Raw genomic sequence first — 19,169 nt, 5'->3', positions numbered from 1 at the left:
TTTGCACAACATACTTTCCAATACAAGACTGGTTGCTCTTGAGGTCTACAGCAACAATCTACCCATGGTGAAGGCTCTTGTATATTCTTGGTCCCTCTGAATGTGGACAAGTCCTTTCCTTCTTAATCGGCTCACCTCTCTCCCTGCGTAAGTCCAGTTTATCACAAGCAAAGGAGGAGAGTATTTGCATGTTTCTTCACTTTGAAACCAGTTTGTATATAGGATAAATGCAGTGGAGTTGTGTTAATGTGCAGCCTAGATCTCTGTTGTGTCCCACAGTTAAATTTGGAATAGCTGTAATCTTCCAGAATTTCATAAGTGAACCAAATTCAAGAGGGTTGGGTTGGTTTTGGTTTTTTTTTCAAGCCAGATGCTGTTCTAGGTATTTTTCCAGTTCATACAGACAATAGTTACTGGAGGTGGAGTCAGCAACTAGGACAAAGGTCAACCTACGCTTACAGGCTGTAAGGTTCCACACGTATTTATAGCAAACTCTGGAATTAATTTTTTAGTTGAGATAGTCTGAACACATCTTCCCCTGGCCTCTTTTCCCATGAGCATTCGGCAGAAAGCTTATTTTGCATCTCAAACAGATGGATTCCAATATATCTCGGACTTCTCTAGGGGAAACTATTCAGCTACATATGCACTTCTAGAACACCAAGACACTTTTTTATTTGTTCCCTATGGCTCAGCAGTCTCCCTTACATCTCCTTCATAGGTAACCCTGGCACACAGATGATCTATGGAAAATCAGGCTGATTAGGCCCCAAATCTGTAGGGCCTGATTTTTTACCATTAAAGTACCAGTGGTGGAAGTCAGGAGGGTCATAGACTGCACTTTCAATAGCAGGAGAGAATGTTTAAAACAATGCACAATGGAAATACCAGACAAATATAGGATTCTACTGGGCCTAAATGTTCAAACCACTAGGCCTACTCAGCAGGCAAAAAGACAGCATGTAATTGTACTTTGTAAAGCACTTTAGGGAAAAGACCAGTTCGATAGTACCAGCATTCATTATTCTAAAGCTATCCATTGGATGGGGAAATGAAACTATGGACAGTTTGGAGCATATGCCTCAGTTTTCTTTCTGTAGACCAGGAATAATACTAATGCTATGAAGTATAAGGAAGTATGTGAAAACCACATACCCAACAGATTTGGAATACTTGAAAACAAGTACAAATACTGATGACCAGAGCTGAAAGTCATAAATTATGTATTTGGGAACATGCTTCAACTGAGTGCAACAGACCTTCATTGAATAAAAAAGAGAAATCATAATGCTGTAGAGCACTGCTTATGCAATACACTGAACAAAGCAGGATTTCTGGAGAAAAAGGAGTTTATGACCATGCAATTAAAGTCTGCATTGTGATACGTACAGAGCAGCTGAATTAAGATTGCTTGGAAAACTTAACCCTAGCGCAAGTCCACCATTAATTGACTTGTGATCTTGATGTTCTTTTAAGGTCCCTGCTCTACAACTACTTATAAATACACTATAAATTAAATAATTATAAATGAGTTCTGAACTGGAAGACAGTTCATACAAAATGTTAAGGAAAGCACCACAGGTTTCCAGTGCAGCCTAACAGTTACATAACTACTACAGCTTCTGCTCAAGAAAGAACATCATGTTTTGCATCTCAGATCTGTCTGTTGTAGTTCACACGCAAGAGTCTTTAAATGTGTTACAGTGACACAAACAGACTAGGCACATTTGAAAGATTATATGAGTCATAAATTGTTTAAAGTGTTTTCTTCCCCCTCTACAGACTAAAAAAAGGCACATACATCACCATACTGTTAAGAATCAGCAGGTATTGCAAATCAAAGGGACCTTACCACAAGTAAAGATTTTGAAGTGTAAACTCTCCTGTGCAGTATTTGAGAGCAGCACAGCAGGCAATGCTTTGTCTCGGGCCACCAGGTGTATTTAAAAGAGGTGTATCAGTACTAGCGGCACAATCGCCTGATTCTTAGTGTCACACACTACCCTTCACTACGTGTTCAAGGCCAGGATGCCTTCCTACCCACTATACTGAGTGCCTTTCAAGCGTTCTGCAGAAATAGCACCTTCCTCATAGTGTGCCCAAGGAATTGCCTCTGATGTCACTGGGCTTCTAAGTCTCTCTCAAGTAGTTTCTCTGCAGAGAACTCTCTTAAGTCACTGGCATACACAATGCATGCAGAAAGAGTAAGAAATGCATTGGAGAAAACCTCAACATATACTTTTGTCACTAAAAGTTATTAGCTGTTATCAAGAACATATCCAGTTGTCAAGACTGTTTTATGAATGGCAGCACAGAGTCTTTATATCATCTCGAGACAGCAAGGCTGCTATTTTAACTCTGAAAACATGGCACCTCTAGTAAATCAGCAAATCTGGAGATCTAGGCTTATCAGTAAAACTCAGCTGCATGCCTTCACCATCTAAATCAAACACACTATTTCTTCTAATAACAGGGTTTTTTCTCCAAGAATTCCCAAGACACATAACAGCATGAACAGTTTCCAACGCATGATGAAACCAAATACAAAAGCCAAACATTTTTTAAAATGGCACTGAAATGCAGACAAAAGCTTGGGGGATTTTTGTGATTGCAGAGACCTTGTATAATTCCATATCACAGAAATGCACTCTCTGAGTTTTTAATACTTTTAAAATATTATAGTATTAATATCTCTCACATGTATATGCATAATATAGACATTAAAAAATGTTCATTTGTTTCCAGTGCCACTGTGCTAGGCATTACGTGAACACATAACTCGCTCATACACAGAAACATGTAAAATAACTAAACTTAAGAAAGTGGAGAAATAAAAATATGTAACTGAATATAACTGAACAGCAGAACCAGCAGATACATATTACCCTCTCTGCTACTGAATGTGGATCATACTGTCTTCAGGCATTATCATATAAAGTTGTGAGCTCATTCTAGTTCAAACCACATTATTCACCAGGTATGGAAAAGGCCCATGGACTGGAAGTGACTGGGGCAAATGAAGAAATGAAAGCAGCACTGGCTTCAATGGCCAGCCTGGGAAAAGGCTGAAATTTGTATTTAGAGCATCTGGATAGGAATGGTCTAAATCCAGATATTTCTCCTTCAGGGAAAGAGCTGTGATTCATCTCGGCATTTAAAAAAAAAAACAAACCAGCAAATGGCTGGCTGACAAGCAAATAGAGGTTCCAACAGCTGCAGGTCAGGAATGGGTACTTGCACCATATGAGCTCTACTGCTATTCCACCGCTTGTCAGTTGCTGGAATAACAGGCAACTGACGGAGGCGATAACAAAACAGTATACTGCAGTAAAAAAAGCATGCTGTGTTCAGTATGTTCCTTATTGATCACTTTTTCTTTCTCCCCATCCTTCAGTTTATTGTCTCTTTTACTGTTTACAGCTCTGTTATGAAAGATAAGACACGTCTAGTACACAACACTCTCCTTATTGTTTATTACATCCAAGTCCCTAATAGCCACACTGCTACACTCTGATTACCAAGTTCTCCCAATGCATTAAACAATGTGACTCAGAACTACCACACAGTATGTCTATGACACCTACTCTCTCAGTAGATTGTCTGGCACAGGTATTTTTTCATTACAATAAACAGCTAACATATACACACAGTATCATGTTTCCCAGCCTAATATGTATCAAATAATGACAAAGGACTACCACAGCCAAAGCAATCATAAAAGACATTTTCCTATTTTTCATTGCAATAATTGTGCAGTCATTAAAATCCAACTTTCTTGTTGACTTTTTACACAACAAACAAAAAAACTCCCACAATTCATCAAGTAGCTCAGCACTGAAAGGACTGCCTTTTTCCATTTCTTCACCATCTCCATTTGTCATCCTTACTCTCCCTGATGCTTTTGGGGCAAACTAGACCTACCTTGAGTGGACACAAATGGAGATACAAAGATGACTACTGCCTACCCTTTTCAAGCCAACACTTTTTCTGCATGTGCCTAGCTGAAGCCAGTTTGTTTATTTGGGGTTTATTTCTCCTTATCTAGAATATATATTTAAAAGCTTCCTTTACAACAAGGATTCAAAAGCCTTCAGTTTATATTACCATATCAGAAAGCCTTTAATACAGTAAAATCCCCAAAATAGCTTCCTGTCACCCCATCCAGAGGCTTTCTATTTATTATTAGATCTGGAATGCTGCTACACATGAGAATTTATGGCTGGGGGAAGCTGCAACAGAATTTCCAAGAAAAGCCCGGGAAACATGATACTGCTTGCCACAGTGGTCAGTAAGTTGGTGATGTGCTTGATACGCTGCCTAGCAAGGAAGCTTCTTCCAGCCCTTCAGTTCAACTGAAGAATTATTCTCCCTTCCCCTTCGGTCCTACTCCAGCAATGAGAACTGCAATTCTCTGTAACCTCAACCACCATCAGATTAGGCTCGATTGTTTCTGCCTCCAGCTACATCAGCTGTGCACTCATACAACTTCACTGACCTCATCAGAATTACTCCTGAGTTGAACTAATGCAAGCATAAAAAGATCAAGCCCTTATGGCAGGAAGGGCTGATAAGGAAAACAAATCTTAACTCTCTTGTTTTACACATGATACAATGGCTCCAATCTCTTTGCTTCTAACCAAAGCTTAGCCAAGGGAATAATGGTCTCAAGGCCTTATCAATGTGTGCACTGCAGAAGGGTAGTGTCTCGTCATTTCACAATGTCCAGAGGTGAAGGGTGACTGCTGCATTGTCACAGAGCAGAAAGAACTGAAAACAGTAAAAAATACATTACTGCAGCCCACAGCCTCCAAAACTACAAAACATTGGCATGCCTCCTGCAACTAATAGCAAAACAAAATATATCCCTTGACAATAAGATTATCTTGGCTTACAAGCTGTTCAATGCACTGCTCCAGAACAAGGATTGGTTTACAGGTCATTTAGCATACATATATCCACATTAAACACATATATCTGTTAACACCTACTTTTGCTTAAAGAGTTAGAGAACTCAATTCACTCTAAGGAGGTTGCAGTCTCCTTTGCATACCCTAGAAAAGTTGTAGTATTACTTCATTATACTGCAATCAGATCATATTTTAGATGTCAGGCACTGTCACATTCTGTTAGCAACTGCAAGAGGAAATGTCAGGGAACATACCAAGATTATTAGCAAGTGATGGCAAAGTGCACAGAAGGTGGCTCTCCTCCATCTTCTTCAGAACTGTTTTAACAATCCAAAATCATGGTGGATCACTAGATTACAGGAGGTGGTGCAAGAAGGAAAAAGAAGAAGCATCTTAGCAAATGAATTAAGGAGCTTTTGAGAGTACTTAAGAGCACTTAACACAAACACTCTCTAACTGTGTATGTGCACAGGTAATCACATAGGTAGTACTCAATTTTGATATATTACAGTTGAATGCTATGGAACACTCTTTTTTTTTTTATCAGAAGTGATTCCCTTTTCCTCTTTAAATGAAAGTCCTCCCCATCTGTTGGCTACACATGAAACCAAGGCAGAAGTTGCATTCCAGGAGTGCGCCTAATGTGAATTTGGTCTACAGGGCAGAACAAGATCTAGTCTGCATAATACCTCTGAAACACATACAGTCTGATGGGGGTTCCTCAGCACCGTTTCATTCTACAAATGTGCTCCTACTGGGTTGCATTACTTACCAAGGTAGATATGGCTCTGTATATGCACAGCTGGTGAGGTGAGTTGGAGGGAAAGGAATATAAAGACTAGATCTTTATACAAAAACATCAATTATATTTGCTCCAGCAGTAGCAAAAATTTACCCAGACATAAAGACCACTAAAAGTTGAACAGTGTTTGCATTCCTCAAGCAAATATTTTCAAACACACCAATGCTTACAGAAAACACTTGAAACATCACTTTTTTCCAAATAAAAATTAGCATATGACAATTTATATTCTAAGACTTTGAGACCTTTTAACAGACAATCTACTCTGGCAAATGCAGTTTAATAGCAGTCATCAGCAGATAGCAAAGGAGAAGCCCTGCCCAAGCATTCACACTCCACTCAGAGAGTCCCACACACGCCACCTGAGACTTTAACTGCTAGGACCGGAGTCCCTTCGCAGTAGGCAGCTCCACTCAGCTGACAACAGGGGCACCTCGCTTTTCAGGAGCGAGGGACTCCTCACTCACACACACACTCACTCATTCTGGGGTGATTTCTCTCCCCTCGGGCTCAACCCTAGGTCTCCCTGAAGCAGAGTCTCCAATACAAGGTACACCAGACAAATTTATTGAAAGGTTCAGCGGTATAGAACAGCTCAAGCTGGGTGCCTCCAGAAAAGGAACCCAAACAAAGAAATCCCAGGGAATGATATCTTGACAATGTAAGTTCCCCTCCCCACACACAAAGGTTCAGACTAACAGCAATATTTGGGTCTGGGGTTCCTTGTTCCTCACTGGATCCTTTCTCTGTCTCCAGGTGGGATGTTCCTTTTCTTATTTCAGTGGATGCAGCTTCTGTGGATGGTTGTGGCTACCTTATCTGTCTGGTTTGCACTAGTATACAGTCAGGGTACCCAGGTGAAAGGCCACAGCTTGCAGCCTAAGGCTTTAGTAAGCCTTGCTACTAGCCTTATGTATCAGATTGTGTTTGAGCTAGAAAGCGACTACTGCAACACAGAGGTGATCTTGGCTGTAGCATGGCTATGAGGACTCCACCCACGCAGACTAGCTATGTGATGATGCAGGCACTGAGAAGCTAAAGGCACTGGTTGAAACAGGCTTGGATTTAAGTTCAGGAAAGCATCTCTTTGTAGTCCAGCATGGAGGAAATGTCTGTGGTACTCAGCTTCACCACCGGGGCATTACAAATCCAACCAAGCATATTTCCTATTGGACTTTCTGCTTCTATATTTTTCCCAGAAAATATTTTTTAGAATTAAATCAAGAACAAATATTTTTCCCTCTGCAGAAGGTGTCCTGTTCCTCCAATTAACCTCCAAACGGGATCCCAGCTTTACTCTGAAACCAAATAAGGATGGAACAGGAAGCACAAAGGTATAAAACCTCTGTATTGCAGCTCTTCACAGGAATGAATAGAGTGGGATAGGAGTACTGGAAAACCTGAACACACTGCAACATTTACAACTTCTCATTTATCTTTCTGGTTAGATTATTCAAATAATGAGCCACATTGCTAAAAAATGACCAGTTTTCTTTTTCAGAAACAGCTTTCTGTCCTTTGCAATGTCTACATATTTTAATGCTTGGTATTTCTGCACATAGAAACATGCACATTTATGCAGGTTTAAACTATCCTAAAAATAAGGTCACATGAAGGCTTCATAATGGAAAAAGATGCACAGAAGTCACAGGGAATGTGAAAAAGTACAATAAATTGGCCTCTTGGTTTGCACCACCCCTAGCCGGCTCATTTGCTAGATGATCAAAATGTCAGTGTTAGAACAATCAGAAAAAAATTATAGCAATCCCATTAAATCAGTAATATCCTCCATACACCTTCACACTGTTATAACTGCAGTGGTAGGAACCCTTAATGGGTCAGCAATTGCTGTCATTATGTGCAGATAATACCACGTTAGAAGTAACATGATACGTAGTTAATACATGACCTCTGACAAGGCACCAGCAAATATAATCAGGCACAGAGTCAGGCTTCCAGCTTCATCCCCTCTCTCTGCTCCCGCTCCTACAAAGGTTTAACTTAATACAAGCAAAGAGTCTTGTTGAAATCAGTAGATTCTCCTAATGGATAAAATTAAGCATTTAAACAATTCTCTGCAACCCTAGACTTTTACCATCTCTTGGTATTTCTGCTGTATGCTAAATGATTGACAAATAAGGCAGCTTTACTATGCAAGCAAAGTTATTTCTGCCATAGCTATACAGCTTCTCAACAATATATGGAAATAATTTCACAGACCTGGTGCTGGAATTGTTGTATTTGGCATCATTTTGCCCATCCACTGACATCAACTGAAATCAGTTTTGTTTCTGCTTTTTTTCCAGGCTTCTTCTGGTTTGTCACAAGCCACGCTCCCTTTCTGGCTTTGTGCACCGACTTCCAGGTGCAGACCCCGGCAGCCTTGAATGCAAACCCATGGAGGAGAGATGGTTTTTAATATTAGGAATTCCTTCTTAATCTGAGGGTAACCTAACCTTGGATGAGAGGCTCAGTGGAGCTGTGGAATTTCCATCCCTGGAGGCACTGCAAACACTATCTGACATAACTGAGCAATTTGTTCTAAGATGGCCCTGCTCCGGGGCGAGATCAGAGGACTTTCAGGGGACTCTTCCACCCTACGTAGGTCTGTGGTTCTGCAACTGGGATCTAGCTCACACATGCTACAGTAGCTTTTGAGACTTTTTGCTCATGGGGTCCTGCACTTCCCCTGGCGTCACTCACTTCAGATACGGAAAAACCCTCAGGTAGAGCAGCTCCAGTTGTGCGCGCCCTTACACATTAAGACACGCAGACCCGGTTAGCGGGTCCCACCCCAGCCCGGGCTGCCGCCTGGCTGGGCTCAGCACCGAGCCAGCAGCACGCCCGGCTGCGGCCGCCTCACGGAGCCTTCTCCACCCACCCGCTGGTGCTGCGGGACTTCGCGCCTCCGCGGGCCGCCGGGACTGCCGGCTTCCCCGACACCGGAGGGACGGCCCCCGCCCCGCGCCTGCACCGAGCCTCCGCGGGGGCGCCGAGCTGCGAGGGACCCGCCCGGATGCGCGAAAGCACCCGTAACGGCCGTAACGACCCCCGCCCTCGCGGAGGTCAGCCACGCGCGGGCACCCCCGCGCCAGCAGGCGGCGCGTGCTCCGTGGCGTTCCCGCCTACCGCCCTGCGGGGGGGGCGGAGCTTCCCCTTCCGCTGGAGCCGCCGCTTCCGGGTTAGCGGCGCGCGCAACCCACGTGGGGCCCGGCGGGGAGCGGCGCGCGGGCAGGTCGGTGCCGGGGGCCGGGGCCGGTGTCGCCGCGGGACGTGTCAGCGCCCGCCGCTGTCCCTCATCTTCCCCGGTTCGGCTGGGCGCGGCCCATCCCGTCCCCACGTGTGCGCACCGCGGGGGCGGGTGGCGGCGGGGCCTGCGCCAGGCCGGGGCCGGGGGGAGGCGGCGTGTCTCCGTGCATCTGCCTTATCCGCGGCCCGTGCTTTGGTTTTCTTTCATTAGGTTTCTTTGGAGGCTCCTCTCCCGGAGACACGCAGCTATGACGTCCCTGGCGGAGCAGTTGAAGCGGCTGGCGCTTCCCCAGAACGACCCCAGCCTCCTGAACCGCAGTGAAGTGGCGTCGCTGCTCTTCAGCTGCAAGGAAGCCGCCAGCATTGACAGGGACACGTTTTTTGCAATCGGTGAGTTTGGCTGCTTAGCTACCAGTGATTTTAAAAGCCATCTGTTCAGAAAACAGCTGGAGAAAGATAAATGGGAAAGGCAAACCCACGTTCAAAAAAGGCCAAAAGGATAATTCAAGAAACTACAGGCTCGTCGGCATCCCTCCAGTCCGTGGGAAAACCATGGAGCGGGTCCCCACGGAGCACGTTTCCGGGCGCATGAAGGGTAGGGTGATTGGGAAGAGTTGGGGGCCCCAAGGTGGTCAAGGGCTGGAGAATTTGTCCTCTGAGGGGAGGCTAGTGGGAGGAACGCGTGTGGTCTCGTTCAGTCTGGAGAAGGCTTTAGGGTTGCTGTTAGACCCCTCCGGCTTTGAGGGGTCTGACAGTAACCTGCCAATACCTATGCGGAGGCTTCAAGAAGGTGGCTTAGGCTGCCCAGAGGAAGGCATGGCTGGAGAACAGGAGATAACGCCATAAGTTGAAACAACAGAGGTTCAAACTGGATATAAGGAAGAGCTTTTTCACCGTGAGGGCAGTCAAGCTGTTGAACAGGTTGTCCAGGTTGTCGTACTCCCCATCCTTTTGAAAACCCCAGCTGGACAGGGCCCTGAGCAACCCAGTCTGATTTCAGGGCTAACCCTGCTTTGAGCAGGGCCTTGGATTAGAGATCTCGCAAGGTCCCTTCCAGCCTGATTTCTGTGATTGCATGAAAACACGCTCATGCCCTGCTCTTCGGTAACATTATGGCCACAAATAATGTAAAGTGGCAGAAGCCATTGCTGTGTTTGCACACTTCAAATCCTTTGTGCTTTTCTCTTTCCATTTTTGTATAGAACTTTACCCAGGAATGTGGTACTTCTTCAAGAAGAAAGCTGTGTTCTAAAACCAGAAGGGTTGATATCATATATCAATTTTAAGTAACAAGATTGTAGATATATATGTCTTTGATGTATTTTTTTAGTTTCTTAAATAATTACTATAGAACTGCTGTATATAACAATTTAATTTTCCTATATTTCAGCCAGCTGCCTGGTTTCTTTATTTCAGCTGAAGTTGTCTGCTTTGTGCTTAGCGGTTAATATTTACAAGCTTGTGTAAAATAAATAATTCCAGTGGTTCTCCAGTGGTGTACATGGAATATTGTATTTTAATTTATTCTAAGAATTACCTTTGCTTGCTTTACCTGTGTAAAATCATAGAATAATTTTGGCTAGAGGGGACCTCTGAAGGTCATTTGGTACTATCCCAACTGAGCACAGGGCTAGTTAGTGCAGGTTGCTCAGGCCTGTGTTGAGCTGAGCTTGAGGATGGAGGTTTTATGGTCTCTGATTCAATATTGGGACTCAGATCCAGTGTTGGACCACACCAGGGTTTAAAAAAAAATCAATCTGTACATTGACTTAGAATTTCCTGTGCTCCAACTGGCATCTGTTGCTGTCCCATTGTGCATCTCTGCGAAGAGTCTGGCTCAATCTTGATAACCTACGCTATATCACATTAAGTAGTTGCAGCAAGCAGGAAGATTTCCTTTGGACTCTCTTCTCCCGGCTGAACAAACCCAATTCCTCCTTTTCCTTGTATGTTATTTTCCAGTCCCCTGACCATCTAAGGGTTCCTCCGCTGGACTCACAACCATATGGCAATGTTTTTCTTCTACTGATGAGCTCAGAATTGTAGACAGCGCTCCAGATGCAGTCTCACAAATGGAGGGGACAGTTCACCTCCTTCAGCTCTCGCTAACACAGCCCAGGATGCTCCTGGCCTTCATTGCTGCAAGAGCGCACTGCTGATACTTGTTAATGTTCTTTTTCTTTGTCAGTTAAATCAAAAGTTTTGGTCTTAGATGTGTTTACTCTTCGGTTTGGTCTGCTTAGCGAGGGTGACATATACCAGTATAGCAAAGAAGTTGGATACGCCAGTGAGGAGGTAGGTGGGTAGGACTGGTGAATAAAACTGTTGCATTTAAAGCATTCTTCCATTATTTTTTTTTTCCCCACAGGATGCACTGGCTTAGAAGAGCTGATGGGGATTGATCCTTCATTTGAAGTGTTCCAGTCCAGTTTGTTTAGTTCCGCATCCAAAGGCCTGGAACGCAGCGTTCAGTCTAAAGCAGTAAATCAGCAGCTGAATAAGAATATTTCATTGTTCCTGATTCACCTGTCCCCTTACTTTATGCTTAAGCCAGCCCAGAAGTGCCTTGAATGGCTGATTCACAGGTAATCCACTGAATATCCTACATGTCAATAGATAAGGCTACTAGAAATGCCAGATTGTTTTTCCATGATATGAAAAATTTTGAATAATTTTACTTTAGTTTTCTGAAAATACAGTTAAAATGTTAAAAATATCCATTTGGGTTTAGTCCTTACGGAGCCAGATGTTTTTCTTTGCCAGTTAAATTTTTGTCTTTTGATCAGCTCCTGTGAAAATTTTGATCTGTCATGATATTCTATATAAAAGCAATTATTTTCTTGCCTGGCTTTCACCAGATTTGCCCAGCTCTAGCCATCTTACAGAAGACCTGGAGAGGCATTTATGTAATATACATGGGCTGTGTAAAATAGCTGATTTTCAGTATTAACTGTGAACCATGAATAGCATGCCCTTGTATTATCACGAGCTAAGTATTCTTATTTCAAGCGTATGTAGGAAGGTGTGAAGAAAAAACTAACCAAGTATTTTGTGAAGTGATGTGTTTATTGATATAAATTGACTTACGCAGATGCAGGAAGTGTAATATGTCATGAAAGTGGGTGATTTTGTTGATACAACCTTTGAATCACAACTTTTTACATATACCTATTATGCTGAAATTCATTCTAGATTATTGTAATGTCTGGTTTAATATTGAAATTATGCAGAAGCAACTATGGTGATCTTAAGCCTGTAAGGACCTAAAATTATTGAGAGTGAGGAAAAAAACTGCTAGCCCTGTTCCTTTTCTCTAGCATATACAGGCTAGTGGCCACCTTGGGATTCTGGACTGTAAGGGGACCATATGTCTGAGTCAGTATGGAAATTATCTCTCATCTTGCTTAAAAGCGAGTAAAGCAGGTGTTCTGAGATGAATGTGGCTGGGTCTTTTTGGGTTTTTTTGGACTTCCAGATAATTTTTAGCTGTATATATGTGTTTTTTCCTTAGGTTTCACATCCATCTCTACAATGAGGATAGTTTGATTGGTTGTGTTCTGCCATATCATGAGACTAAACTATTTGTGAGAGTTATTCAACTTTTAAATATAAAAAGCCCAACTCATAAATGGCATTGGATGGATCCAATAAGGGTAAAGTATTGAACAGGTGCAAGTTGGGAGAAACATGAGGGACTTTATTAATAAATATCTTGACTCTGTTACTAGGTTTATGGATATGGTCCACCTGTTCATGTGGTTAGTTGTAGAAACATACTGAAAGATTTAATTGCAGGGATGGAGCCTGGATGCCCACCTGTTGTTTCTGCTATCTTTAAATATAAAGTTAGTTATAAAAAGCTTTGATGGTAATTACTCTTTGTTTTGGCAAAGTTAAAAGTATGCTTTTAAGGAGCAAGTATTTGCTACTGCTAGGAAGATACGTCAATTATTAAAATATATATTTATTTGAATATCAATTATATGTAACGCTCTTCATCGTCTGTCTTAATGTAGATAGAAAAAACTCCAGAGAGGTGTGTGGGTTTCCATTACTTATTTCAATTTAAATGGTGTTAACTGGTAGCATTAATTTAGAGATATTAATTTTTACTTCGGGTGCTTCACTTTACCCTTGAGTGTTCTGATTTTACTTTTTTTCGCCATGTAAAGAAACCTGGAGTCCCACTGGCAAGGGGTACTGTCATCACACACTGCTACAAAGACCTGGATTTCATGGATTTCATCTGCAGGCTCGTGGCAAAATCTGTGAAGGTTGTTCATTTATTCTAGAACATTATTTGTTTGTTGTCACTTGGCTTTCCCCATCTTTGTATAGTATTATGCTATCTACTAATATTTTTAATTACATATCAAATAGTAAAAAGGAGTCATTTATTAGTAAACAATATGAAAATTTCTTTTCTTATTATTTGTATAGATGGCAGTCTATCAGAAATTCCTGTAAAGAAGTGGCTGAGAACCAATGAGCCATATCAAAACAATTTGGCAATACTGTATTACTTAAAAGATACTGTATTGCTTCAAAGTACTTCATTATCTTAATTTGTTTTATAAAGTCATTCCTGCTATTAGTTTGTGGCTGTGCTTTGAATTTGGGTATATCTTTTGGGGGTCATCATGGCTGCTTTAAATGTACAGTCTTCAAATATTAATGACAAAATTGAGAATGTTAGAAGGTGAGCAGATTTATGTGGGTTTTTTTTCAGTTAATGTCAAATAGAGAACTAGTTTTATAGTCTCAGAAGGGCAAGATGTACCACAGTTCCAATTATTTAGAGAAGTAGAATGCATGCACTGTCAAACTAAGCAAAGGACACATGATAACAGGGTTAGTTCACAGATGTAGTAGTGGGTGTTAAACATACACCAGTCAGCTTCTTGGCTGTCCAGTTCTCAGTCTTGAGCATTACACAAAACTACAGATAACTAAATCACTTGTGATTTATTATGATTAACTACAGTGAGGAATAGCACCCATTTCCTTCCACCTTGTCTGCAAGGGGGAGCAGTAAGCTCTGGCGAGGGTTTATCTAGGAGGAGCTGATGACTTAAGTTGTGCCAGCAGGAGCTGGTAGAGCTTACGTGCTGGAGTTCTGAGATTTTCCTGGTTTGGAGAGGGGGAAGCTGTATGTGTGTTTCCACTTTTCCTGATGTCTGAACAACTGATTGATCTGTGGTCCAGGTCTTCTCAGAGTGTCCTGGCAGCTCAGCTCAGTTGAGAGTTCTTCTTGTGTTTTATGCCTCAACCATTGTATCAGCTCTTGGAGCCGCAGAGAAGATAACAGACACTATAGTCTCTCTTCTGCTCCCTTACATCCAAAAGGTACATGAAGCTTTGTTTTTCTTTCTGTGTGATGAAGTGTACTGTGTTCTGCAGACATGCCTGCAGATATCATTTAAGAGGGACATTCTATGTGAAATGTACCGTACTGTTCTTAGCCTGCTTTGAAACATGGAACAGGTGAAGGTCCATGGTTAATAATGTATTTTCACACCTCAGATGAGCACTTTAAGAACTCTGTTTCCTACTCTGCATGAGGAAGGAAGCTGTGAGAAATGGATACACAGTTTGAATGAACCTTTTTTTGTCTTAAAGACTTATTGTGCTAAACAATGAGGAAATGAAGTCAGGGCGGACAGCCTGCTGTAATAAGCTCTTTCCTCCAATACTGTTGCTCTGTTAATGAACAGAGCAGCAGTTAATATGTCTTCGTATGTGTGCACCGTGCGTGACAGCTTTCTTCTAGAAGGCTGAATTCATAGATCCCTTAAAAGTTAGCCCATAGAGAAGAAGGTAGTGTGATTCCGTGGATGTCAGGATGAAAATGATTTTTATGTTAATGAACTGTTCTTAATTTGAGTGTGTTAAAAATCCACCTTTATCCCTTTTCCTAGGGCTTGAAATCCTCTATACAGGATTACAGAGCTGCAACATACATGATAATCTGCCAGATGACAGTAAAAGTGCCAGTGGAGACTTCGCTGGTGAATTCCTTGATGTTACAGATAAGCAAGACATTATCTAAAGTGCCCTCGCTAGTCAGGGACGGGTTGGCGTGCTTGAATCTACTTCTGCAAACTCAGAAAGGAGACAAACTTGGGAAAAAGTAAGTCTGTGTGAATTGAGTTTCCTCACTTTTTAAAATGTCAGACTGCACTTTGATAATTTGAATTTTTTTATCCTCCTCATTAAAGGCATATTTTCCTATCAGAAGTTTTGATAGTTGACATTTCAAAGGGCTTAGAAACTTCTTTGGCTTACTTTGACAGTAGTACGCCAAACTTGGTAAATTTAGCCAAATATTAATTTTAATTTTAAATAAATTGATGTTTACTGTAACATTATAATCATATATATAACATATGTATAACATAACATTATAAATTAATTAATAAATTTAAACGAATAGTTAACAAATATTAAAGTTAGCCAAATAGTAAGCCAAAATCTCCTGCCACTTCCGTTGGTGAAGGATTGCTATCACTGTCCAAAACTGTACCCTCCAAATAAAAGGTTTTCTTGAAAGTGGGAATCGTGGAAGAGAAGCCAGCATAATAATGGTAGTGCAAATTTGAGGTTATTTGAATAGCTTGGAAAAAAGAAGTTCTGTCCCTTCAATGGAAGGGCTTTGAGGTCATATAGTTTGACACCTGAAGTGTTAGTGCTTCGATACCACCGCTTCTTTGGTCCCGCAAGTCAGGTATTCTTCTGGAAGTACATGCAGTATTTCATTCCCATCGATGTCTGCCATGCCCTCATACAGTTAGCTAGTGCTGTTGTCGTGCAGTTGAACATAGTGATGGAAGTCCCGCATGCTATAGGGAGTTTGCTTGCTTGCAGAGAGGTTAGCGTGGGTATTCCAGTAGAGTAAATCTTTGCTGGGGTAAGTAGAGTGATAACCTTCCAGATACTTGAACACAGTCATAGAAAAGAAAAATGCGTTAAAAGCTAAGGTGTGGGGAGCTAAGGAGAGGCATGCTTGATGCATTAGGCAGCATCTAGCTAGGTGGGTAAAAAAGGAGACAAGATGAGAGAAACTTTTTATTAGCAGGAAGGGAAATTACTTTACTCTCTTTGAGGATCTTCTGTCATTGAGCTATTATTTCTCTACCCTTTTGCTGCCGCTGGGTAGTAGCTGTGCTCCTTGCAACGTGAGGATATGTCTTCATGCAATCCATACAAGTATTTTTTCCAGTACTACCAACTTCACAAAAACATAGGTATGTTCACTGTGCCATTGCAGCAGCTGTGCTCAACATGACTGGCAGTGCTTTGTTTTCTTCTTGGATATTAAATGCACCAGTCAACCTCTGGCAATAAGGAGGTGGAACACTCTGAATCTTTTCAGCATTTGCTTACAATGAGGCTGTTATCTGATGCTGAAAATTGAATCCTGCATGGTTTGGAAGTGTTGGTAACCCAGATAAGCATACTTTTTTGTTTTTTTTCCCACCCCCCCCCAACCCTGTTCCATTGTGCAGGCCATTTAATTATCTGTGCAAAACCCCAGAACTGGTAATGCTTTTGCAAGGCCTTTCAGCAAGCTATGATATCTCTCCTCTTCTGCATTACCTGTTGCCTCACCTTGTTTGTGCTGTCATGAAAAGTGATACGGGTAAGTTAGCATACATTTTTACAATTTTGTTGACCCTTATGGACAGATGGCTGTAGCCAGTGTTGAAGCTATGTAATTTTTGTTGCTTCTGCCGTTAAAACTGCACCAATATGTGTGAAGACCTGATTGAGCTTTGGTGTGTGTGTTGCTTTCTCTTTTCCCACGTCCTACAGAGGTGGCTATTTTAAGCATTGTTGTATCTATATCACTTTGATTTAGATGTTGATTTGCAGTATTTCAGCAGTAACTTAATTCTGATGTGTGAAATTTCTGACTCTTAGAGAAGTATTGTACTGCAAAATAATTTTTAGGTAGATTGTATGTAGTCCATATGCAGTTTGACATCTGTGTTTACCTGGTGAATTAAATGTGCCTGGGAATGGTCCAGGACAGCAAGGCTGACCAGTGTGCATTAGTAGCCTGTGTCTGCACTAGTAAGTCTGTTTGCACTGTGGACTTGTCACTGCTAAATCACGGTTGGGAAAGCTCTTTTGTTGAAAAGGTCCAGATTCACGCCAGGGAATGCTGTAGGGAGTTGCTGGCACAGATTGTGGTAGCAGGTCTGGAGCATTCCAAAACATACTTGAATTTATTGGTAGCAATACAGCCTTTGGCATTTTAATGGCACTGGTATAAAGCATTGCTAGCACCACATGGAGAGCTAGTGCCAGTAATCAGCGAACATTGTGGTCTTCAAGTTGTGTGCTTGGTTCACCAGATGATGATGCCCATACAAGCTATTAATTTTAATCAGTATGAGGGGGTTATTCTCACACTGTTGTTCATCTTTTATGATTACGCGTTGTCCTTAGAGGAACAAGAAGAATCTGAGGAGACAGACAATCAGATTTACACCAGACATCTTGAAGCTATTCTTCAGAGTATACCACTGGAAAATGATTTAGATCACTTGTTGGCTTCGTGAGTTAACTTTGATTATTTTTCTTATGCAGTACTGTAGTAATTTCTGGTTTAATAACAGCTAATTCCTGACAATGGCATTAGCATTATATGAGCATGTTTTTCTGAGTTTGGAAGTTGACTCCAAACCTGGGTTTTGAAACTGAAACATTCAGTAATCGAGAAGAGCCATGCTTTTAGCACTTGTGGGAGTACTTGTTGAACAGAGGGAAACTTCAGGACAGGAGCAAATCTGTACTTGCAATAAGTAATGCATATTAATCCTAACCTCTTTAGCAGTGTGCTTTATAACAGTAATGAAAACTGTACTATCCAAAAAATGGTGGTTTTTTCTGTTGTTTGTAATTTTAGCAAGTTTCTTGAAGAGTTTATCTCCTGTGGTACAGAGTTTGAATCTAATCCCACCAAAATGGCTGCACTCAATCAAAAGCTGCTTCCTCTTATCAGACTTCTTGAGAGAAAGTAAGTTCCGTTTTCCTATGACAGACCCACAGTCTGTAGAGTGGCGATGTCAGCTATGATCTTTGCTTGTTGGGTGTAGCAAGCACAATATTCTTGCCCAAATAAATACAGTGAAAATAACTGACGCCTAATCTTTGTCCAAATTTTATTTTACTCATCTGTCCTTATATATTTTATTAGCACTGTAATATGTGGACACAGACCTACAGGCTTTGTACAGCTGTTTCCTGTGTAGCGTGACCTTTTCTGCTCATTATTTATCCTAGTAGCCTGCATATCGTTCATCTGTGTTAAGACATAATGGTTGATTGCCTTTGCAAAGCTACTTAAAATAGCTGGTTCAGATGAGTGTGTGTACCTTCAGCTTCCTTATATTTCCCTGTATTTCTGTGGTAAATACATGTTTTTCTGTAATGCTCTGTGGAAAATGGGGGTTTTGTCTGTTGGCAGGTATCCTAAAGCCTTAGACTCTGTGTTGGAGAAGCATCTGGAATATTGCACAGATGAGGTTGACCAAAATCTTTTTCACCAATTTATTTCTCTTTCATTAAGCTGTGGCAAATACAAGGTAAGGAGAAGCTTGGTTTGTGATCCTAGCTCTTATCCAGCTATACTGTCAGAATGGTGATATTTTGGCAACGTTCTGTTGTCTCTTCTTCTTTCTAAACGAAACATCTACCATTCCCACCAAACACCACCCACTCCCCACCCCTCAAAAAAAAACCCAAAAACCACAAACAAACAAAAAAACCCACCAAACACACACACACACAAAAAAAAAACCACAAACAAACCCAATTTACTTAACTGTGGTTTTTCAAGGAGGAGCTTGATCAGAACTGTGGTAAAATCAAAAGCTATCAGATCTTTTAAGTTCATGTTTATCATGAAGTCATGAGTATGAGCTTCTTTTTAATGGTTAAAATGTATACATTCCTACCTGCCCTGATTGGTATCGGTAATTTATTTCCTTAGGAACATGGCCACTGTGTATACTGCAGTGGTTGATAATGACAACGTGGTGCCCAGCAAGGCCTACTCTTACTTAAAGATTTTGTCAGTGTCAGAGGTGTCTGTTTTGGGAAAGCTGACAAACAACTTTATCACTGTTGAGAGAAGGTGGCTTGGTCCTTTCAGTTGCATTGATATTATGAATGTTTACAGTCAGTAACATGGAAGAATAGAGTGA

The 19,169-nt window shown here is 41.5% G+C and overlaps 1 protein-coding gene across 1 annotated transcript in view; it reads left to right on the top strand.

Moving 5' to 3' along the window:
* The first annotated feature begins 8,884 nt into the window (after nucleotides 1-8,884).
* Nucleotides 8,885-19,169, top strand: part of HEATR1 (HEAT repeat containing 1) — a 41,017-nt gene continuing 30,732 nt past the window's right edge. Inside the window, exons 1-11 of the mRNA XM_064445754.1 lie at nucleotides 8,885-8,944; nucleotides 9,170-9,348; nucleotides 11,327-11,543; nucleotides 12,470-12,611; nucleotides 13,131-13,232; nucleotides 14,164-14,304; nucleotides 14,877-15,088; nucleotides 16,464-16,597; nucleotides 17,410-17,518; nucleotides 17,870-17,980; nucleotides 18,431-18,548. Coding sequence (XP_064301824.1) covers nucleotides 9,207-9,348; nucleotides 11,327-11,543; nucleotides 12,470-12,611; nucleotides 13,131-13,232; nucleotides 14,164-14,304; nucleotides 14,877-15,088; nucleotides 16,464-16,597; nucleotides 17,410-17,518; nucleotides 17,870-17,980; nucleotides 18,431-18,548 — 1,428 coding nt within the window. The 5' untranslated portion in view covers nucleotides 8,885-8,944; nucleotides 9,170-9,206. The remainder of the gene's footprint in view (nucleotides 8,945-9,169; nucleotides 9,349-11,326; nucleotides 11,544-12,469; nucleotides 12,612-13,130; nucleotides 13,233-14,163; nucleotides 14,305-14,876; nucleotides 15,089-16,463; nucleotides 16,598-17,409; nucleotides 17,519-17,869; nucleotides 17,981-18,430; nucleotides 18,549-19,169) is intronic.

The sequence above is a fragment of the Phalacrocorax carbo genome, chromosome 3, assembly GCF_963921805.1.
Source record: "Phalacrocorax carbo chromosome 3, bPhaCar2.1, whole genome shotgun sequence".
Classification (NCBI taxonomy): Eukaryota; Metazoa; Chordata; class Aves; order Suliformes; family Phalacrocoracidae; genus Phalacrocorax; species Phalacrocorax carbo.
This window is presented reverse-complemented; position numbering and strand designations above follow the sequence as displayed.